This window comes from Rhopalosiphum maidis, chromosome 4, assembly GCF_003676215.2.
Source record: "Rhopalosiphum maidis isolate BTI-1 chromosome 4, ASM367621v3, whole genome shotgun sequence".
In the NCBI taxonomy this organism is placed as follows: domain Eukaryota; kingdom Metazoa; phylum Arthropoda; class Insecta; order Hemiptera; family Aphididae; genus Rhopalosiphum; species Rhopalosiphum maidis.
The window spans coordinates 32,879,744-32,902,867 of record NC_040880.1 but is presented as its reverse complement, the minus strand read 5'-3'; the positions used below and the strand labels follow the sequence as shown (position 1 = coordinate 32,902,867).

At 28.0% G+C, this 23,124-nt stretch overlaps 1 protein-coding gene across 1 annotated transcript in view; it reads right to left on the bottom strand.

Annotated features, from left to right (window-relative positions):
* Positions 1–23,124, bottom strand: part of LOC113548579 (diuretic hormone class 2-like) — a 44,627-nt gene that overhangs the window by 1,781 nt on the left and 19,722 nt on the right. The window contains exons 2-3 of the mRNA XM_026949530.1: positions 11,554–11,667; positions 7,815–7,922 (exon numbers count right to left, since the gene is read on the bottom strand). Coding sequence (XP_026805331.1) covers positions 7,815–7,922; positions 11,554–11,666 — 221 coding nt within the window. The 5' untranslated portion in view covers position 11,667. The remainder of the gene's footprint in view (positions 1–7,814; positions 7,923–11,553; positions 11,668–23,124) is intronic.

The following is a 23,124-nucleotide window of genomic DNA, read 5'->3' as shown; positions in this document are numbered from 1 at the left end:
AGTGTTGATTTGCAGTCTTATTAATTGTTATTATTGCAATGAGAAAGTATGACTGAAATTGTATACTATGTAGTTGGGTACTATTGATCAGTTTATGGTTTGAGACTATGAATTATGATTGTGAGTAGTTTTTTTAAATATATTAATTCACATAATATATTACTTGCTTACAAAATTTAAATTAATGTTAATGAGCCAGAAAGTACTTTATATTTACAATTCTTATTATTGACAATGTAGGTATTTATTATTTAATCAAGAAAAAACCATTTACCTATATATTCTTAACAAATAATATATAGGAATATATAATATACATTATACTGTAATATATATCTATATATAGGTATACAGTCATTAATGTCTATATATACACACATTGCGTCATCACTCATATATTTTTTACTATGTACTATAATGGTACCTACCTATTATAAAAACTAACAAGGCATATAAAAACAGAATATAAAAATTGTTAGCAAAAAACTATTAACCAGTAGGTACCTACTCGGTAGTAATTACTAGCATTGGTTATAGAATAGATTATTATAGTTTAACTTATGTACCTAGGTAACTATTTAGAACGCTTAGTTATAACTATTTAATATTTATCATAAATGTAGTTAATAAATTATTAATTTAATGCGCTTATAATATAAGTAATTAAACCTTATTATTTTTATTGGATTCAATAAAACATGATTTTTTTTTTTTTTTATTGATTTTTTCCGTTTGGACATTTAGGACTTCAGGTAGAAGAAAAACTCAAAAATTGTATTTTATCTCGTAATCAATCTCAATAGATTGAAAATCAATTTATACCTTTCAAGAAATACCACAATCAACGAATTATGTACTAATGATTCAATTTTAATCTCGTTTCATATATTTTTAAATACCTACCTACTCTTATATTTATTTAAATTTTAAAAGTAACGTGTAAAAATATTGTTCTTGCAGAGAATTAATTTTTTTTAAAAGGAAAATATATTTTAATTTGTTTTATGATTTATTGGTATTACATGATTTTTTCATCTTTCATCTTTCAATGATTTTCATTTATGTCACAGACCTACAACACATTTTTCATAATGTTAATTTATAATATTATGTTTTGCTAGGTTTCATGAATATTAATATATTATATTAGATAACTGAACAGTCAACACGGAGTAATAATATTCCCGTTATGGATATTGCAAAATTGAATAGACATCTTAGTTGTTGAAGGTTAGTTGTAGATGTCTATCTGCGAAATGTAACTTTTAATGATTGACCAAACTAAGCAATTTTTCCATATAAGATAAAAATCATATTTTTCTATAAATGCTACCTATAATAACTACCTAGTTATAAGTCTATAGTACCTACCTTTTTTCCCCCCGTTTGAATCGTAAAGCAATGAGGGAAATATAGAAGTCTATAGTATATATAATTACCTACATATTATGATATGCATATGGCATCTGTCTAGTATTTAAGTATTTAAGCAGTATGCTTTCATAAAAAAAATAACAAAAATAGCCTAGTAGGTGATACCTTATACGTTTTAGCTGCAGATTTAAAATTTTTTGTAAATGTGAATTTTCAATTTTGTAAAAATAAATTAAAAAATTAGAATATTCAATGTTATATTTTTTAGAATTTATCTCGAAATTCTTGATGTGGAGTCACGAAAACGCCAAGAAGATTAATGATAAATGTTGCTATTATATTTAGCAATATAATATATTATAATCGTTTAATCTTGAGATTTTGTTTTTTAAATAAGGTCAATGTTTTGGAACTAGGTTGGTGAATTATATGTGGTCAATTGGACCAAGTTCAATCTAAACTTAACTGGGATTCTCGTAAAAAAAAAAAAACAGAAGATCAAAAACTTTGGTTTAGCAAAGCTTAACTTTTTATTCTTAACCTGATAATCGAGCTAAATTGTGCTTATACGAAATAAATGTTCAAGTTTGTGTTGGACTAATGAGAACAAGTATCTACTGAAATCATTTATTGAAAATATTTTTCTTAACTGGAAATGCTTTATTATTATATTAGGTAATAGATTTACTGCAGTTTTTTTGATTTGAATTATCTTGTACTATTTGATTAGTTATCTTGGCGGAGAGAGTTTAGTAGATTATGTATTATAATCCATTTACCTACAATATAAAAACGATGACCCGGTGTGCAATACCAATATACACTTAAACTTATTTCTTAATTAATATTAACTAGTTAGTAGGTAGTTTCTAATTAAACTTTTAGGTATGTTATTTTAGATACCACGAAATATTAAGATATGATTTAAAGATATGAATATGTATTTTACGTGTAAGCTTACTTTTAAGTAGATACGTAGATATTACCTCTACTGTTTACGATCTACACTACTTTCTATACATTCTAACATTTTTAACTATTAGTAGGTAGGTACTTTATAAAACAAAAATTTTTCAAATATACTCTGTAAATACGATTTTAAAACTAAAACAAATCATAATTGATAATTAAAAAAAAAAATTTAAAGTAGGTACCAACTACCAAGCTTTTATTTTTTTATTAAATATTAAAAGATAATGGTTATTCTCAGTTAAAATGTTGTCTGTTGATACCATATATTATGTTTGCAAAGCTAATTTTTCATATCTAAGCTTTTATTAACTTAAATAGGATAATTATAATTGTTTAAGTCGAAGTTAAAAAATCATTAAATAGTAGGTGTATTAATAAATAATATTATTTTATTTTATTATAAAAAATTGAATTCGATTTGGAATTTTTAGCGTCTAAAATAATTGTTATTTCTTAGTATCTCAATTTATTTAAATCGAATTTTAAACGCATAATAATTATAATTATATAACTTTTAAATAGATACAACTAATAGCTAATATTTGATTAGCAGAATGAAGTGGCACAATAGTACCCTGTAAAATGTTAGTCTATTTATTTGCTCATATATATTTTAAATATTTTTAAGTTATAACTAATTCACTAGTCTAGTAAATTTATGGTTTTATAATGAAATCCTTAGAAAAAAGTTTTCGCTTTAGAATATGAAATTAAACAGGTCCATTGTTATCCTTGTCATTGACAAAAATTAAACGAATTAAAATAAAACTTTATAAATGATAACAATAAAATATAATTACATAAGTAGGCGCAGGTAGCTACGCCCTATTTGTTATTTATATTTAATAATTTAATGAATATTATGATTGAAAATCCATAGTCATATCTTAAAATAAAATTTATTTAGGTACATAACCCAATCATATTCAATTTGTATATTTAAAAAAAAAAAAACATAAAAATGTACCAAAAAATAATATGAATTTGCTATACCCTAGGGAATAGCGCCTATTCGAATAAGTAATAATTCCATTATATCATGTCATGCTTTCTAGTTTTTTCACCGTTATTAACATGTTAATATTTTATTTTATAGTCGATCAATAATAAAAAATAACAAAAAGTTTTATTTTTTGTGTCTATTACATTCTTGGAAATATTTTATAGATTGTACATTATAATATACGTTCGGTTATTTCAATAATAATATTTTATTTATTTTCAAAATACTCTCAGCATTTGCATTTCCAGTAGGCAAGTATAAATACAATCTCAACGATAATAATTATTCGTCGTTGATAACTGATAAACTATTGCTGTCGAGGAGTCCATTTGTGTTGGAATTCTACTGAAATGACTTACGTCGTATATAGTATAATATACAATATAACTTCCGTGGTCCCGTTACTACGGGCGCAAATGCGTGAACCGTATACCGTATTAATGAACCATATGACATATGAAACACACCCCTCAGACCACACTTTGTCAACGATGTTCACTTGCAATCATCAACAGGGACATGATGTGACAACTATGCAACAATACCTTTAAATAATTTATTTAAAGTTTAGACAAGGGAGCTACACTTTGCGGGGGGGGGGGAGGGTAGGCATCCCTGTGCCACTCCTTTCCACAACATCAAAATTCATGAAAAAATATTCCGTTTAGCCCTTAGGTGTATGAAATTCGATATTTTTATTATCATTTAAAAGAGAAAAAAATACTTGTAATTAAATTATCATAATAATCGTGATGATAAAATACCTACATAATTTTAACATTATTATCTGTTGAAGAACTTACCGATCATGCATCCGCTGTTTATTCTTTTTTTGATTTTAGAAACTTCAGTTTACTTAAACTTGGTATTTTAAAATACCCGCTACAATAGTTATGTCATTTAAGTAGTGTAGTATGGGGCGCTTTTATGATTATCAATAAAAATTAGAACAAATAGTTACTGAATTATTAAACTTTATTATTTTGAGCTAAGAATAATAGTTTTTTTTTAAGATCTGAGGCCTATGATGATTTTCCAAAATTATATGCATATAAAATATGTAAATAATATGTATATTTAGTAATTAATAATTGACATTAAGTAATAAAAGTATAAACATTTTACGTTTGTAAAAATTATCCGAATATAATTATTGTTGTATTACATGTATTTTACATTTGATAAAAATTATTATTATTTTGTTTAATAAATCAGATATAACTTCGAATTTGAATGGAAATTGAAAAATATAGGTACATACAAGTCAATTATTATTACAATATACGGAGTAAAAAATATATATGAATCACACGAAGTAGATAATTTAAGCTAACTAAGGACTAAGTTATGGTTTACGAGTTATCCTAAGAAGAGGATGATTGAAATCGAAGGTTGTAGAATGGTATGTGTGATGCGAAAAAAGAAAGGATAGATTAAGTTAATTCCTTAGTTAATCGTAATCATAGGTAGTATCTGGGCATATTAACTATGTAATCTAACTATACGTGCTGCAAAGGAAATGAATAGGTTTTTTTACACGGTTCAATCTAGGTAATTTTGCCTTTTGTGAGCTATAGATGGCACACCACAACACCGATCTCTAGAATATATCACACAGGAGCGAAGTAACGAAGACGGGTAAGAGAAGATAATAACTATTAATGTTACGTTTGACAAATCCAAGTACTTTAAGGGCACGTGATACCGTGAAGTAAGTTTATGTGTCTACATAACGAAAGAGAAGATGCGTAATGGATTCCCAAGTATTTTATTTGTGTAACACGAGCAACCGAGAAGCCATATTAATAAAATACGCTCGATTAGAAAGAGTATGAGATCTAGATAAAGTAATTGAATGGTATCTGTCTGGGCGAATCCCGGATCAGTAATGCGGGCGGAGAATAAATTTAGTCTGTCCTGCGGAACAGCAGAATCAGCCGGTGACTTGATCCTGTGAAATATTTGGTTATCGTCTGCTAAAAGAATATATTTAGTCTTGCTTAAGCGCTGCGAGAAGAAATTAATTAGAAGAGATAACAGCAGAGGACCGAAACGTCTGTCTCGAGGAACGCCCGAAGGACTTCGATGACGTGACCATCGACACCAAATACCTTGACAGATTACCTGTTGTTTATCGTGTAGGATTTAAACAGTCCGAGTGATGTGTAACTAACACCGAAATATTTTAGTTCGTCGATGTGAGGAGTGATTGGTCGACAATGTCGAATGCTCTTGTAAAATCTACAGTGTTAATGACGTCTAATTGACGATCAGATTCGCGCTTTAATTTTTGTACGAGTAGAAAGATACACCACTATAGTGACAGTCGATTAACTAGGCCTAAAGCCGCACCGTTCATCAATCAGAACATAAGCTAGGTTACGTTTGATGTACAGGTAACACCAGCCTTAGACTCAACATGTATCTTGGCAATACGTATAGGGTAACGGAAAAAAGTCTTTAGTTGTTCATATTTTTATTTTCCGAAATACCACCAACTGTGCTCTCGGGTTAAACACGTATAAATTATTATTATTTACTCTTACTCACTTGTAATCAATATAATGACGTAAAATTATAACGTAGGTACCTTGTTCTAATGACAATATTGTAGGTATCTGCCAAAATAGTTATAAACGGTAGGAAGGTATAGGCATATCCCTACCTATTTACCACTCACTCGGTTAGAATCTGGTATCGTCACGTATTATTATAGCAGGTATGTATTTATCAGGGTGTAGTGTTAAATCAAATTTAATTGTGGGCGTAGCTGTTGAAAGTATAAGATTCGAAGAGTTTAAATCTTTGTTTTGAATCCGTTAAACTAAATGTATTTGATTCTCATCGCTCGGTATACCAATTTGGCCATCTATGATTTAAGCATTATTTTATTTATAGTATTTATTATTTTCTTTATCAGTGTAGGAATCATATACTATTACAGGAGAGTGACGTATGTAAAAACTATAGTTTCCGAAGTCTGTATAAATACGTTGTAATAAGAAAATGTATTTTTGTGTTTATATACGAGTACAAAGCGATTGACCAAGCATGCTCACCATTTTTTATCCTTCGTTTATTAAAATTTCGATCTTAAAAATTTTAAAGTACACCTATTTAAGGACCAAGTACTAAGATTTTTATACCTTTATAGAGGAAAGTCTTGTGGTAATATAAATTTATTATTTTTTTTATGAGAATCGCCCCTCTTCACTATAAATTGTTTATAAAATGATTTTTATGAAAATGTATGTTTTTAAATCAAAATTAAAATAAATAGTTTTTAAGTTATCCAACTTAACGTACTTAGTATAGGTAATAGTCCTTAATAATGATTAAACATAAAATATCAAAAAAAATCTAGTAGTCTAATACGTTGATAATTTGTACAAACTACATATTTTTAATAAATTAACATTAATTATTATTATTTTAAAATCGTCACAACCCCTACACATTTCAATCGTATTGTTTTAAATAAATTAAGGTTAATAACATAGGGTGTATTTTTTCGAATTTTGATTTATATCATACATAAACATTTGAATTCTCTTTGATAATGGTATAAAAAAAAAATCTAAGAACTTGAAAATATGGTTTTAAAGTAAACTAATGATTTAAAAAGCAAGAATTTGAATAAACCCAGTATTTAATAAAAAAAAAAAAAAATGGGGTTGAGCGTACTTGACGAATCGCCCTTGCTCTGTGTATATACTTTGTATGACGTTTTAGTGGCGCATACGTTGCGATATGTATATTTTTTGGAGAAACCGCTTTTTATAGCGGTCGTAAACTTTTTTTTATCCATTTGACTGATGATATATTGAACACCAATATAATAAATACCAGTGACTTTACTGCAGCAGCAGAGCACATTACGTATGTCCGCATAGAGAAACGCGCGCAGGTGTAAACATATTATTGTATTATATCATAGGTTTTTCGTTTGATCATAATAGACAATATAATTGGTGAAACTCAGCTATTCCAATTTTCTCTCTCTAGTCTTACTCGGGATTAAAGGTCTGGAGGCACACACTTTGTAAAAAGATATATAAAAAAAAAAAAATAATATGTCATTGAATTATTGAAAAATTATTCCTGAATATCGTCTGAAAACTAATTTAAAATAAAGTAAAATTTAAATTGAACAAATCTAATGAAATGCGCGCGTTTGTTACATAAAATATCTGTACAACCGTACTTTATTATTTTTTTTTTCTAATAAACAAATCTTTTATTTTATATTATTACGGTTATCTGGAAACTAACAATTTGATCAAATAATATTATTCGCGTAGTGCCTTGCGGCCAGTGCTGGTATATATTATATTTTCAGTGCCCACAGTGTAGAGCTATATTACCTATTTCTTTTGTACTCTTAAGATTGAAAAATAAATTCGTTTTGACAAAAAACAAACGAATTCCACAACTTCGAAGTCTTAATACTTAATGTTGGTCTTACTTTTCCAATTCATTTGCTCTCATGATATTTTGGCCTATTCGGGCCAATAATTCCAACATGACTTCAGGGTCTCCGTCGTTTTCTGATGACAAATACGCGTTGTTTTGCCTGAAATAAACAAAACGGACTGTTATGAAATATATTATTTAACCGTCACGAGTTAAATGACTAAAACTTTTATAATAATAAAAAGAGACAACAATAAAATAGTATTTGCATTTTATTTTTTTATCATTCATACATTTTCGCAAAACAGACAATAGTTAAGTTTTGCAAATTCACGTGCTATAAAATATGTTTCAATGCATTGCAATATCTACTCAATGATCTCGATCTGTTCTATTAGTGAAAAGGTAGGTAATAACTACTGTAGCTATGTTGACTCAATTAGTTAACTATTTATTTGATGCCGGACAAACTTTCTACGTTTTAATTGTACGGAAAAATGATCAGGGTCATAGCTGTTATTAATTAAAAATTGAAAGTTTTTTTTAGTTTCTTAGTTTGTACCAAGAAAGGCAACTGTTTCGAAAATATGAAAATAAAATGAAATAAACAAATAACGAGTCGGTAGAAAATATAAAATCCCCACGAGAAAATATTGTTTAAGTTTAACTAAAAATAATGTTAGGGAATATTGATTATATTTAAAAAAGTTACCATGTATATATTTTATTATAATTTATGTTATAAATAGTATAAATATATTATGTACCCTTACCGTATTAGAAAATATAACATTGAATTATAATTTCCGTACGTACATTTATTTTAAAACAATATTTTGTTTTATACGATATTTTTTGTCACGTTTTTATTATTTATTTCGGTGTGAGCTATTATTTTTTTCTATGATAAATTGTAGATTGATACCTATTATAGTTATTTCCTCAATATTTACGCACGTGCGTGTTTTGACTGTTTCGAGACTTCAAGGAGACAATTTTCGATTCATCGTCTGTCGGGTTGTAATATGATATCTGAAGTAAACATTCAAACTGTCGAAACATTGATATTGATCTCACAAGTTAATATATTTTATAGATTGTGTATTCAATAAATGTAAAAGAAAAAAATATTAAATAGGTAGGTAGTAAAAAGTAAAAACTTTTTAATTCTATTCATATTTAAGTTTTTATAAGATTTTTAATTATAAATTCATAATATGTTTAAAAACTTAATGTTTTAGAAAAAACTTAGGGAAAGAAAGGTTTTTATCAGGTTTAGCGTCATGTAGGTATTATATAGATATAGACAATTTTACACTTGATGTCGGACGAAAGTATTGGGCCAAAAATTGTAGATGGTTAACCTCTAATGATTAAAGTTTGCAAGGATTGTATATAGGTATATAAACTTCCTTACAAACTCACTCTCACTATCTATATGGGTAAGTAAAATATAATAATACTTTAAAATATATTTTATAACTAATAAAAATTTATTACTATAAAACCAAATGAATTATCGTTAGTGATTGAATTGTTTATCATGGGGTCCGAATGTATGATCGAGTTACACGATAATAACTATAGAAGGTTACGTACTAATCTCTGTTACGGTCAGTGTTGTGCAAAGATAACGGACAAATTATCTAGATAAGGTAACAGATAAAATTTTGAACCGACTAGCATTTTCCGAGTAAATTTGTAGGTCGTACCTACCGGCTATATCTAACGTAAAAATTACGTCCTATCAATCCATTTTTATATCGCAATGTTCGATGAATGTTTATCTATTGAGATTTTTATCGATAATTTTAAATTAACGTTGTAGCGGGCACCTCATCTCTATATTGCTTTTAATCAAATTCACGTGATTGATTATTAACCGTCAGATTGTCCCGTTGACACGGCCTACAACGGGACAACGGCGGCAGTAAACAAACGGACGATAATAATTCACAACTTCTGATATCACGGCCAATTTCGCCCCCCCCCCCAACTGTGAGCAGCGTCAAGCGATCGCAGGGCAGCGGTTCGACCCGCAGCACACGCATATTATTGGCGCATTTCCGAGTGTGGCGCGTATACACACGGCATATACGATTTGGTACTCACATCGTCAGGAAATAAATTTACAGCGCTGTTTTGCGGGCAATGGTTTGGGCCCCCGACGCGCGTTATTATTGTGGACCAGAGCCATCGCCGTGATACACGCACGCACACACACACACACATATGTTACGCGTGCGTTACACCCGCAAACAATCGTTTTCGAACCAATACAGTGGGTGTGCCTCTGTTGATTTATCCGTACCCTACGTAAGCCCGTACACATCATGTGCGCGTGTGTGGCGTATTATTACAATATCGTATCACGGTCCAGACGGTCGTGTGTGATCGTGGTAGACTTTTAGCGAAACCCATGACGCCCGGTGGATCGGCAGTAGTTTTTCGAAACACGCCGTTCTATGGTTTTATATGAATTATACAAAACAATAATAAAAAGTTGTTATTTTAAATTTCTAACTGTAATCTATTCATATACCTTGTATGCCCATATGTTATTTATGTTCCCTGTATAGTGCAGGGACGGGCAACTGAAAGTTATTAGAGGGCCAATTTTAAGAAAATTGAAATTTAGCGGGCCAGAGTATAGAGAGCAAAAGAAAGGTCATTCAAAATATATGCATTTTAATTTAGCATGGACGTAGCATAAAGTATAGACGGTTGACTTTGAAATCGTATGATGTAATTTGAAAATGTAGCGCGGGCCAGATAAAAAAAGGTTCGTGGGCCGCCGGTTGCCCACCCCTGATAGTGCATTTAAAGTGGGGTAAATTTAGTTTGTATCGATAGTACTCGGGGTACGTTATATAGTCATTTTTCTACACAATCGTCGTTCAAATCGATTGGTTTTGGTAGGAACAGGTTTTAGTGTTGCAAAGTTAATGTACCGATTCTGTAAGCCGCTTTTCCCACTCCTCATAGTTAGAAAAATATTTTTCATCTATAAGCTTCTAGAGTCCAATGAAAAAGTGATAATTATTGCAGGGTGCACGATCTGAACTGCTGTGCGGCGGCTTCTCCTCTTTATACGAGGCGAACGAGCGGCGATGTCACGCCGACACAAATTACATCTATTTAAACGGTGATGGTGCACAAAAATAACTTAATACCCGTGGATTATGGTACAATTTCTGTACATTTTACGAAAATATAATAACGTGTACTGGTTGGTTTAGGAAAAAGAAATTTTTTGTAACCTTAAGATGCATTGGTACATATAGTAATAATTACTATCCGGACGATTCTCATCGTGTATTCACGAATTGTTTTATAGTGGGTTATCTGTCCGTTTCGATTTCTAAAATTCAAAAATCCGGACTAATCACGGTGACACGAGTATTGGTCGCTCCATTTACCTCGTATGAAAAATGGTGATAACATTTTTGTCATAAACCTGAGAGATTATACTACTTATATTCTTTACGATTTATATAAAAAAAAAAAAAAAAACACAAAGGCTATAGGAAAATAATTTTGTGCTTAGCTATAGTCTTGCTTTATCGTCTATAGTATGCTAATTTGTTAATCGCACATGGTAATGAATTACGAATATAAATTCGAATTAAATTAAACAAGTCTTTACACACTGTAAAACGTATAAAAGCGTTCAGTGTGACTTATTTAGTCAGCGTTATATATTTGTGTATATTATAATGTTTCTTTTTTTTTTCGTTTTTTTCGTTTGAGTTGTTTTTTTACATTTTGTATATTTAAAAAATTTTGGTTACCCTTGTAACAACGGATAAGGTGCAGATAATGATGCTGGGATAGTGCACACAAGTATCACGACCAACAAGCCACACGCCACCGAAGCTCCCACCATCATGTTTCCTGCGAACATACTGTAAATAAATAGATTTTATTAAGCATTCTGCAGTACATATAATTTGACAAAATACAGTCAATAAAAACAAGTGTATAATAATATATTTGTATTTAAAAACTAAAATAAGTGTCAAAAGAGAGTAGAAAGTTAAATTTTATTATGCTTTACATAGTATAATATATGGCATTGAAAAAGGTAAGGAAATATAATATCTCATGGTGAATATGAAAATGAAAAGTGTTATGTATATCGAAATATAACTTGGTATGCTTAAGCTCGTCGTTTTTTTTTTTTTTTTTTTATAATAATATTGTCATAATCAATAATGACAACGTTATGCATAAAGTAGTCACAATTTTTGTGTTTGTATTACATAAAATATTGAAGTTTTACAAACATCATTTGAAAAAATGTTTTATGTGCATACATGCATTGAAGTTTAAGTGTTTCATCTATTTTTTATTTATTAAATACAATGTTTATGTTATTATTATTTGAAGTGTATTGTAAATTAAAATGATGAAATAGTTAAAAGTTAAACGCGAGGTAGGATCGTTGTTTCCGCATTCGTCGCGTTCGTTCAAGTGTATCACATTTGCCTATTCATGACGCCGTCTAACTTTTGTTACGAATTATTATTATTATTCATATTATAATAATAATGTCATTATTATTCAGTTACACATACACCTTTTCGGAAAAGGTCATATTTTTATATTTTAGTTGCGGCAAAGTCGAATATATTCGTTTGAAACTACTGTACAACATCGTAAATTTTTTTTCTACCGTATGTTTTAGTCTGTTTGATGTATTTTTTGTACATAAATACATAATATATGTATATAAAAATCAATTTATACCGTTCTTCAATAAAGCGATCCCGAATACAGAAATATGAGTTTTATACCAAACATGTACTCATATAACTTTTGAGTAGGTATATTATATGTTGATGGTGTATTTTACATAAATTTGTAATACAGAATACAGTATCATAATCACAAGCTGAAGTGGCATTTATTAAGTTAAAACTACGTATTAAATTCATGTTAAAAAATAAATCAACTAATAAAGCTTAATCTAAATTCGATAAAAAAAAAATGCCAAGTAAATTATACGCAGAGCGATTCTTATAAAGTTACGTTAATTTAAAATGTATTAACACTATATTTTTACAATATTTGAAGTCATTATAAAACAATATTTATAAAATATTTATATTATTTTTTTTAAAGTTTGTACATTTTTGAATGTCAGTATTTAATTTAGTATTTTAATATTTCACACTAAAATATATTTTGGAGAATTAAGAAGACAGAAATCGAATTTTGAACGAGTATTTAATAAGTTAAGAAAATTTAAAGTTTTGATGAACGGAGTGTTTTGATGGGCACAGTGTACTCTTGAGCCCCTCGATTCAGCTCATTTAAACTTTAAATACTTATAACTTGTAAGTTGCAAGTCTTAAGTCATAACTCATTAAATACTCGTCCAAAATTTGATTTTTATATTTTGTAATTCGTAGTATCGTAGTTATTATGTCGTTATATAATTTTACTTGGTAAAATTGTTATTCGATATTAATGGGAAGATCTAAAGTGTTTTAGAAGTAAAATATTAATTATTATATGGCACATGATTTTTAAGAATTATTAATAGTTGGTAACTGGTATATAAAATTTTGATGTACAAGTTATCTACAGTAATTCTTACCGATATACGAAATTTTGCTTCAAACAAATAATTATTATAGCAATTAAATTTATTAAATCGAGTGACAATATTACAGTATAGGTATCTATTACCTATTTATTATATTAAAATATCAAAATCTTTTTGTAATGGCCAATGGGTTGTAGTAGTTTTTTTACATTAATATTATAATTTTTTTAAATTTAATTTTATAAAATTTCGGTGACTATGAACATTGATTGTAACGAATTAGCATAAGTTTACATTTTATCTTAAATTACATTATTTATACAAATTACAATTGATTAATTGGTTTAGACATAAATACATTTATTATATTTATATAATGATGACTAGCGTATAAACTATAAAGTAAGAGGTTAACAATATTTTTTTCACTAAGACTAGGATCGTTAATATGAAATAGGTAATAAGACTTCAGTAAAAACTATAAATGTATTATAATTTAACATGGTATTAGCCCAAAACACGCTTTGAATTTATACTATTAGTACTCATATAAATTATAATAACAATAAAATATGTATTTGTTCTTGGCATTTATTTAAAACTTAAATTAATTATTATTATTATTTTTTAAAGTTTTTTCAACAATACCATCCGAAATTTTAAATTTTAGTTATTAATAAAGTTCTTATTTAAAAATTACTACTTAAATCCATACGGATCTACGAACATTCTCAACAGCCTCATTTTTTTTTTACTTATAACCCGTAATATGTTTATTAAAATTTAGATTAAAGGATACTTTACTATTTAATAAGTCAAGTGGCAGTTCAAAATGTTTAATTTTAAATAAAAATTACCTTTTTTTATTATATATTATATTTGTTATGGAGATGATTTTTGTTGAAAACGTTGGAGGATTTAAACCGAAATATAAAGGACTAGTTTTTGAGTACTTTACTATTCAACTATAAGTATTATAGATCTATATGATTGTTATATGGTGGACGGTAATATGGTTTAATAAGTCTGAAACTATTCATTAAAATTTCTATTTAAATAACTGATAATGTTAAAAAAAAAAAAAAATAAAAAATAATCTTCTTTATAATTTACACTTCAAAAGAGCAGTTCGTTAAAAATATACGAGTTTTTATTGCCACAGTACATTCTTTAAATGGTAATAAACCTAAATATTTGAAAATGATCTTTAATAGTATATTTAAAAACTCTAAGAATCGTAATTTTAATGAATACATTATCGAATGATAAGATGAAGACGATCATGCCGGGTTAGTGGTTAATCACTCGGTTGATTGGATAAAGAATACCACCGTGGTGGTCTGAGCGCTTTGTAAATATTTATAGTGTCCATTGCGCTAATAACGTGTACGATTAGGCGACCATCAAAACTGGTGCCATATTATTTTATTCGTAATCATTATCAAAGGATTTAATATTATTCATTATATTAACGTAGGCGCACCTAATATATCCATCACGCTGTTCTGCTGGGTTCCGAGGAGGTCATATTTCCGAATAATTATATTTGAAGTTCATGATTCACACGTGTACCCACCGCAGCAGTTATTGCGCATTAAACTATTGAAAAGTAAACGCGCGTAGCCGACGCATTGCACAAAGGCTTAGTCAATATCGCAGAATAATAATAATAATATAATACGTCTCGTGTGTTTTCCCGTTGCGCGGTTAGGCGTATGAAAACAAAGGTCCGCTGGCTAATAACATTGTAAATATTAAAGAGCCCGAGGGATCAGTGCCGGCCACATTCGAATAATTAATATTCCGTGCCACGTATAGCTGGCTCGAAACCAGAGAGTCTGTAGATAATATAACATTATTACATCACACATTTTGTTGACAAAATGGCTATGATACACTCATACGTTAAAATACGGTTGCACAGGTAGGTGGATGATGGTAATATTATTGTAAAATATCGGATTTCATGCATAATAAAGCATTCGTGCGTTCTTATAATTAAACACCAAGAGTTAATTACGCGTCTTAGTTACACGAGCAAATGATCAGTTTGTTTGTGGGAAAAAAATTACAATTTTAAATTTTCGATTTGTTTTTCGTGATTTCATATCAAATACAAATGTATTGGTCGCATAATTCAAGAATTTACAATTTCGTATTTTGTATTTCGTAATTTTCTGATTACTTATACACAAAAAAATCATTCTGTTTGTATTGTTTTTAACTTTAATCGTCAACTATCGAGCTGTTCACGTAATTGTTTAATCTATTTTTAAATACTTATATAATGTACAATTGAAACATCTATTTCGTATTTTCCATTTAACTTACCGCTTGTATAATTTGTATTTTATTTCTATGATTTTTTTTTTTAAAAGAAATCGTTACTTTTTATGTTTTGTATTTTTGATAAAACTCGATAGTTTTTGGAGTACATTTTTAATATTCTTATTGCGTGTTTATTATTTTTTTTATTCGTACGTTAATTTGATATGTACAAATACAACTAACATTAAGTTATTTTCACATCTTGATAAATAAAAGCTATCAAAACATATTTTCTATCCATATAAGTGACACACAAAAATTAATTATTATGATACACATATCAAGCTTTCATATTACATCAGTTATTTACAACTATTTTCTCTCAAGAGTACATGCCGTTGCTTACTTGGTCTGGGTACCTCTGTGTTTAACGCGGAATTGCAAAAGCCACTAAAGATAATGTGAAATAAGAAGGAACATAATGTAGAATGCATTTTTAACAAAATACTAAGTCACCGTTAATGTTAATATTAATGCGTTACTTAGGTTGTAATAATAAAAAAAAAAAAAAAAAAATAATTAACAGTTTCTTAATTCAATTGAGTTAAATTGTTCTCCATAGTAACTGTCTAATAATATAATACAAATAGTTTCCAACTTTTGGAATTAAATATATTATTAGTTATTAATGTGTAACGTCAACTGAACTCAAATTAATTGAAGTTAATTTTTTTTCATTAACTTGCTCACCTTCGAATTTAAGCATAGGAGTAGGTACATATATAATAATATGCATACATTGTTACAACGATAATGTGATATCAAATTTTTGTGTATGTGTAATGTTAATGACATTTGAAATGAGTAGTATTTCAACAAATGATCGTTTGGTGGCAAGTACTGTTGTTTTATCTTATTATTTATAATATTTATTCCCTACTAAGAGAAAAAAGTTGTCTTGTAAATGTTCAATGAGTAATCAAAAAGTCAACTCCAACAAAATAGATGTTTAATAATAATAAAGTTTTTAAAAAACTAGACAACTAAAAAAATGTAGTTTTTATTATCTAGTATTGTGTTACCGATATAATTTTAAATAAACAAATTAGGTCATCAAAGAATAAAATGATTCACGATATGTGTGTTTGAATATACCTACCTATGAAATGACGGAATAAAATAAAATAGATTAAAATTGAAAAACCCAGCCATAATATTTAATCGTAAATGACTGTTTTTAATTAGAATTTTAAATATTCCTAACTAAACCACATCGATATCTGATTGTTTTAAATATTTTGTTTGTATTTTACATTTTAATACGAGTTTAAGTTATAAAAACGATTTTTATCAAAACGCATAATATTAATGAAAATCAAGTAAATGAAACGACAGAGCTGTCGGTGAGGAATTACAATAGTGGTATATCACTTTCATATCTCTGATTAGATTTGACGTGAGTTACAACGAATTGCAGTGGAAAAAATAGCTGTGTACGGTTTACTCGGGCCAGTAAAAAAACCGAAATGCAAGTCAAACAGGACTAATAGAACATACAAATTTAATATTAATTAAATAATTAAAAACGATTGCCGTGACTTATATTAAATGTACCTACTAATAAATTAATTGTGTAAATTATAGCAATAGATCAAATGACTACCACACGAGAGAATTAAGAGGATTATTAAGAACTTCGGAGTGTAATGTTTATTGTCGGCTTTTGTTGTAAGCATCCCATGAAAACCGTGAATTAATTAGTTCTGCATTATACATATAATATATCAGTGGCGAAACCAAATGCCAAGAGAACAACCGTACCAAAGGTGGTATTATTTAAAGCTGTTACTACACGCTTGCTAGTTTGTTCACCACGCAGATAGGGTATAATATCTCTCGGAAAACAAAATAATAGGTACGTAATAATATTGTTGTGTAGGTACATAGAATATTATTTTACGTTATAATTTTGCGAGAGTGGAAAAAAATCTCGTACAAGAACGTTTCATAAGCTGTTTAATCTTATTCGTTCATTTAAAGTACGAGTATTATGATAATAAGTACTATTATAAAAGTTCGCTATTGTGTGATATTGCTCACATTACGTTTTTATGTTGTTAATAACATAACATTTTTTTTTTCTGAAACACGATTTGATAATATCTTACAAAACAATTAGGTAAACACTTTGTTTATTAAGTACTATTAATATCAAGTATATTATTTTATTATAACAATTTGCATACTAAAGGGATAGCTCTGAAATTTTTTTTAAATAGTTAATCATAGTTTGTAGACATCAGGTTTTTTTTTTAAATTGAAACAAAATAATGGTGGTGATTAATAATTTGAAATATTATAGTTCTGTATTATTATGAATACATATTAATATACTGCAGGGCTTAAGAAGTCAATCTTATTTTTATAAATTAAAATTAAATTTATTACAATTACGATTTTTGGAATTTTGAAGTACATCTTAAGATCATATTTTTAAATACTTGCTACTTTGTATACCACTTATACTCTCTGTAACTGTGGTTATACAGTCGAGTCACGATAACTCGAAGTTAAAGGGATATGAAAATTCGCTTCGAGATATAAATAATTCGAGATATCTAATTCGAATTTATATTAATTTATATTTATATTTCTAGGGGAATAAATAAAAATCGAATTATCAAGCTTTTTAAGTTGTCGAGGTTTGAGTTATCATCGTGACTTGGCTGTATGAAGTTTATTTTCAAATAAAGACTACACTTGTTCAATGTTTGTTATTGAGAAGATAGGGTTTTGAAAATAATAATGCACCCAAATCAAATTTTTTGAAATTTTAATACAAGTATTTCATTATTTTACTGAGAACAAGTAGTTTGTTTTTGTTAAAAAAATAAAATTAAAAAATATTACATTACAGCACTTAACTTAAATCATCTGGTTTTGTGCAAGTGTGCAAACTTTATAATCACATAAAACTTAATAATCATGTGATTTGGCAATTGCGTTAATTTATCAAAGTCAATCATCGGATAATGTAGATTGACTACATTTAATTTGCTTTAGACTCTCAAACGAGTTTGACATTATTCATGTCAGATGAGATGTTTTTGACAATTTATTCGCAATGAAATTACTATTGGAAATAACGTCTCGCAAGAATTTTCTTGAATACAGGTAATCCCTAGAATAATAATACTCTAAAAAACTCTTTAAATGATTTAACTAGGTATTTAGTCTCTTGTACAGAGTGGTTTGTGCTGTAATAATGATTATATTTACAGTGTTGGTAATAAATCCTTCTTGTATGTATATATGCATACATTTTTACACATTTAGTCTTTGTCTTGTGCCCAGTATTGAGTACTTACATTGTTTACAATTGTTGTTAGCGTGTCTTTATTTTTTTTACATTTAATTGTTAATTAATTTCTTAGACGATAATAATAATTATTTCACACCTTTCGTGAGTTAGACATGTTAAACCTTAAGTCCTACATTATATAACACCTACATAAATAACTGTAATTTTACTGAAGTTAAAACATTCGAATATATAAATCAATTACCGTTAAGTCATTTATTTTCCCAATCCCCCGTAAATAAAATATAGATGAATATTATATTATATAGCATTGTTATATCATACAAATATTTATTATTATTTTAAGTTATTTATAAATTTAATTTTGCTTTTGTCTCTTCTTGTAGTATTTATTTTTGGTACCATCCTGGAGATGAAAATACATTTTTTTCAGTCATAGAAAATATTCTATATTTGATTATTTAACTATCATTTATGTTTTATACTTTTACGAATAAAAATACCTAAGTATTATAATATATTTTATAATGCTCATTATGGTTATGCGAATTTTTTTACTTATTCAAAATGCTTAATATTTAGATGCTTAAAAATAAATGGGAAACATCACCGAGCTAAAATTCGACCAAATATTCGCCTACGCGTGTTGTATACGTTATGTTTATCAACAATAATATTATATTATCGTTGTTTATAATATGTATTACTATAATACCATACTATTTAATATTTAAAATCAATAATGAACACGCGAGGCCGTTGCAGCGAAGAACATTGACGATAATCACTTTTTGAACACAAAGTACTACGCAAACATATATAACCGACAATCATATATATTAAAACCAACGTTGTTCCACTATTATAATGTATGGATGTATTACATCGTTTCGGAATTGTGTTTCAGACATTATTCGTACAAGCGAAATTGGTTGCTCACAATATATAGGTATGTCTATATTCATATAATATATTATGCACGCACACTTGCAAGAGTATCATAAACCACGTTACTTAGCTTCAATGGTTTTTGAATTTTGAAATGCGCGTTCACATGTAATAATGGACAGAAACTGTGATCACATGAAATTCTACTGATACATTTAAATTTGTAAAATGCTTTTGACGTTCGATACGTATTATTTGTTATTTTATTTCAATATCTATTTTTAAAATTTTTTTTATCAATAATTTTAATAATTTTCATACTTTTAATTTTGGTACCTTATTCATCGATAGAAAAAATTGTTCAAAACTATATTTCCGGAAAATTTGGAATATTATATTAAAAATAACTTCTGTCATTTAAGAAAGTAGTAACAACTTAAAAATGTTAATGGAAAAAATATTAAAAAATATAATTTTAAAATTTTGTTTTGTAAGGATTTTAAATTATATTTCTAAAATAGTTATAAAGTATCGATACAATACTTTGTATTTTTAAACTTTAAACCTGCAGTTCTTTTTCATCATCATAGCAATATTCACTAATTAGCGAGTTTTGGTCCAATATCAACCAATAATTAAATGTCGTTAATAAAATAATTATGCACGCATATTGCATTGTATGCCTAGTCTACCAGGTATCTATAAAGTTATATTATACCTAGTCAACTTCACATTAATCCTCAGTTTATTGTTTCTGGTATGGTATTTGTGTAGTTTATATTGTGTTCTAAAAACTGCAATGTGCACAGTGTTTTACTCTTTATAATACCGTATTATATCGATAATATTTAAAAAGTATACTTTTTCTTTTGGGTTTTTTATTATTATTATTATTAGGATAAGTACTTCTGAGCTACTGGTTTTATTTTTTATTTTACTGACTTTTGTATTATATGGAAACGATTATGATACCTGTATTAACGTAATATGATTTCCATATTGGAGAGATATTATTAAAACCATACGTGATCGAGATTTTTTTTTATAGTCGTGAAGCGCAATGAAAAAAATAATATCGTGTAAATATAATCCCGTATTATAGCTAATGATGGGGGAAGGGGTAGTTTGTGTGACCATTGTTAGATGATAGTAAAAACTAAATTTATATAATACAAGTATTATTCAGTGATTGCAGCAAAATACCTTCCTTCTTAAGGGGATGTAATTTTGATTGTTATTTATTTAAAGGTAAGTAACTTTTACATAGTTTTATATTATTTTATCAATGATGTATGATTTCGTGTTAAAAAACATAAAATCAATGTTTAATTTAGAAATATTTTTAATTTATTTGATTTTTGTTCGATGTTAAAATTGCGTTTTTCATGTAATTTATATAATTTCTAAACAGATGCTTGAAGATTTATTATAAATATTTAAAAACGAAAATTTTGAAATAAATACTTACCTAGTGACCACAGCTAGTTTAATATATTATTATAGATATATGGATTATCAATTATATGTGTTTATATCATATTAAGTTTAATACCGTATATAATTTGATGTAATCATATTATTAATAATAATCGAAGGACGGTAAAATAATACGAAGGTACTTCAGACTATTTAAAGTGCAGTTTCCGTTTAATATCTTCAGGACAATATAATCCATTAAATTAATTACAATGTCTATCAAGTACAGTCGTCCGACGTGAATTTGTATCTATTCAAATGATTGTTTTACACGACTAACTACTGTATGCCGACAAAATAACCTGATAAAAAATAAAAAAATAACATTTGCTCTCTGATTCAAATAATATTATGATACGGCGATACCTATCTATACTTATAACAGGTGTAAAAGTTTAATAATTATCGGTTTATGTAAAATTGTACGAGTAGTGGTATTGTGGTAAGCGTTTGAAGTCTTTGGAGCATACGAAGTTTAAATGGATTTTTGCACCCGCAGAAAAGCAGCAAACCCGGTGAAAGTTTTTCGAAAATAAGTATGCGCATAAGGTCAAAAACATTTACAAGAACTGCAGGTTCCAACCACACCGACCGAAAACCGATCGGAATTGACGTGGCCAGCTCCCCGCAGATATGTACGTATTACAATATAATAGTTGTGGCAAACCAACGGTGGCCGCGTGAGTTCTCGTTGGCATTGAGGGCTTGTTCTCGGACATCACAACTAGTATTTCGATTTCAGCGGCGATATTTGTTTACGCCATCCGTGATTCGGTAGTGTATTTTTTTTGTTCCCGAATTTTAGAACTCGCCGATTTTTATCCCTCGGGATTGGCCTCGATTGTCATTGACTGATGTACCGAAAAAAGAGACAATACGTACCTACGAGATATATAGAGCCCTAAAAGAAACGAAAAAAAAAAAACAAACGTAATATGCACTGTTATTGTACTGCTGTATGTGTTCACGTAAGTACGACCGCGGTATATATATATTTTCATCATCCCATCGAAAGTTTGTATTAAAGAAAACTTGCCACTACAGTAATAGTCATAGAGATTTTTCTCCGATATTGTACGCGTCCGTCGATTACGGGGTTTGTCGTGAAATTGAACCCTTATACGGATGCTGTGACCGGAATTATTTTCACACGTCATGAAAAACCATTTTTTCTCCATTATACTACGCGCGGAGGCACACATATCAAAAGTCAATGAGAAATATTACTTGAATATTGAGTTTGTTAATTTACGTCAAAGTCTAGAACATAATAAGTATTAAGTTGAAGTTCGGAGTTAATAAATATATAGTATTTTATTAAAAATTTCAAATTAATATGGAAAAAAATATTGACTTAACTCAGTTAAAAAAAATTGGTTGGTTTTATTTTTTATCAGAAACATCAATGATTGTGCAACTATGTTACTTAAATAATTTAACATTTCGTTAAAAATGTATCCTAATATTCCTTCTAATTGCAAAAATAATTATGTATAGCTCAATCGAATAAAAAACACTAAATTTAATTTTGAGTTATAAATTTGTATCAATATATTTTTTAACTTAATACATACCTACTTGTATTATATTTTAAAATGAATTGAAAAATACTCAGTTTAGACAATGAACAATTAATCTAGTAATGTTATTGAGTTTATTTAAATAGAAAATAACTCGAGTAAGATGAAAAGCTTAAAAAATATTAGTTTTTTAACTTAGTTTTGACTTATGCTCACTTCTATTATCATCTCATAGAGAATTGTTTTATTTTCAGTGGCTTATACTGCTGTTTATTTTTTGATGGCTTGAATACGTTTGGTATATTGTACGTATAATATGATATTGTTGACTAAATTT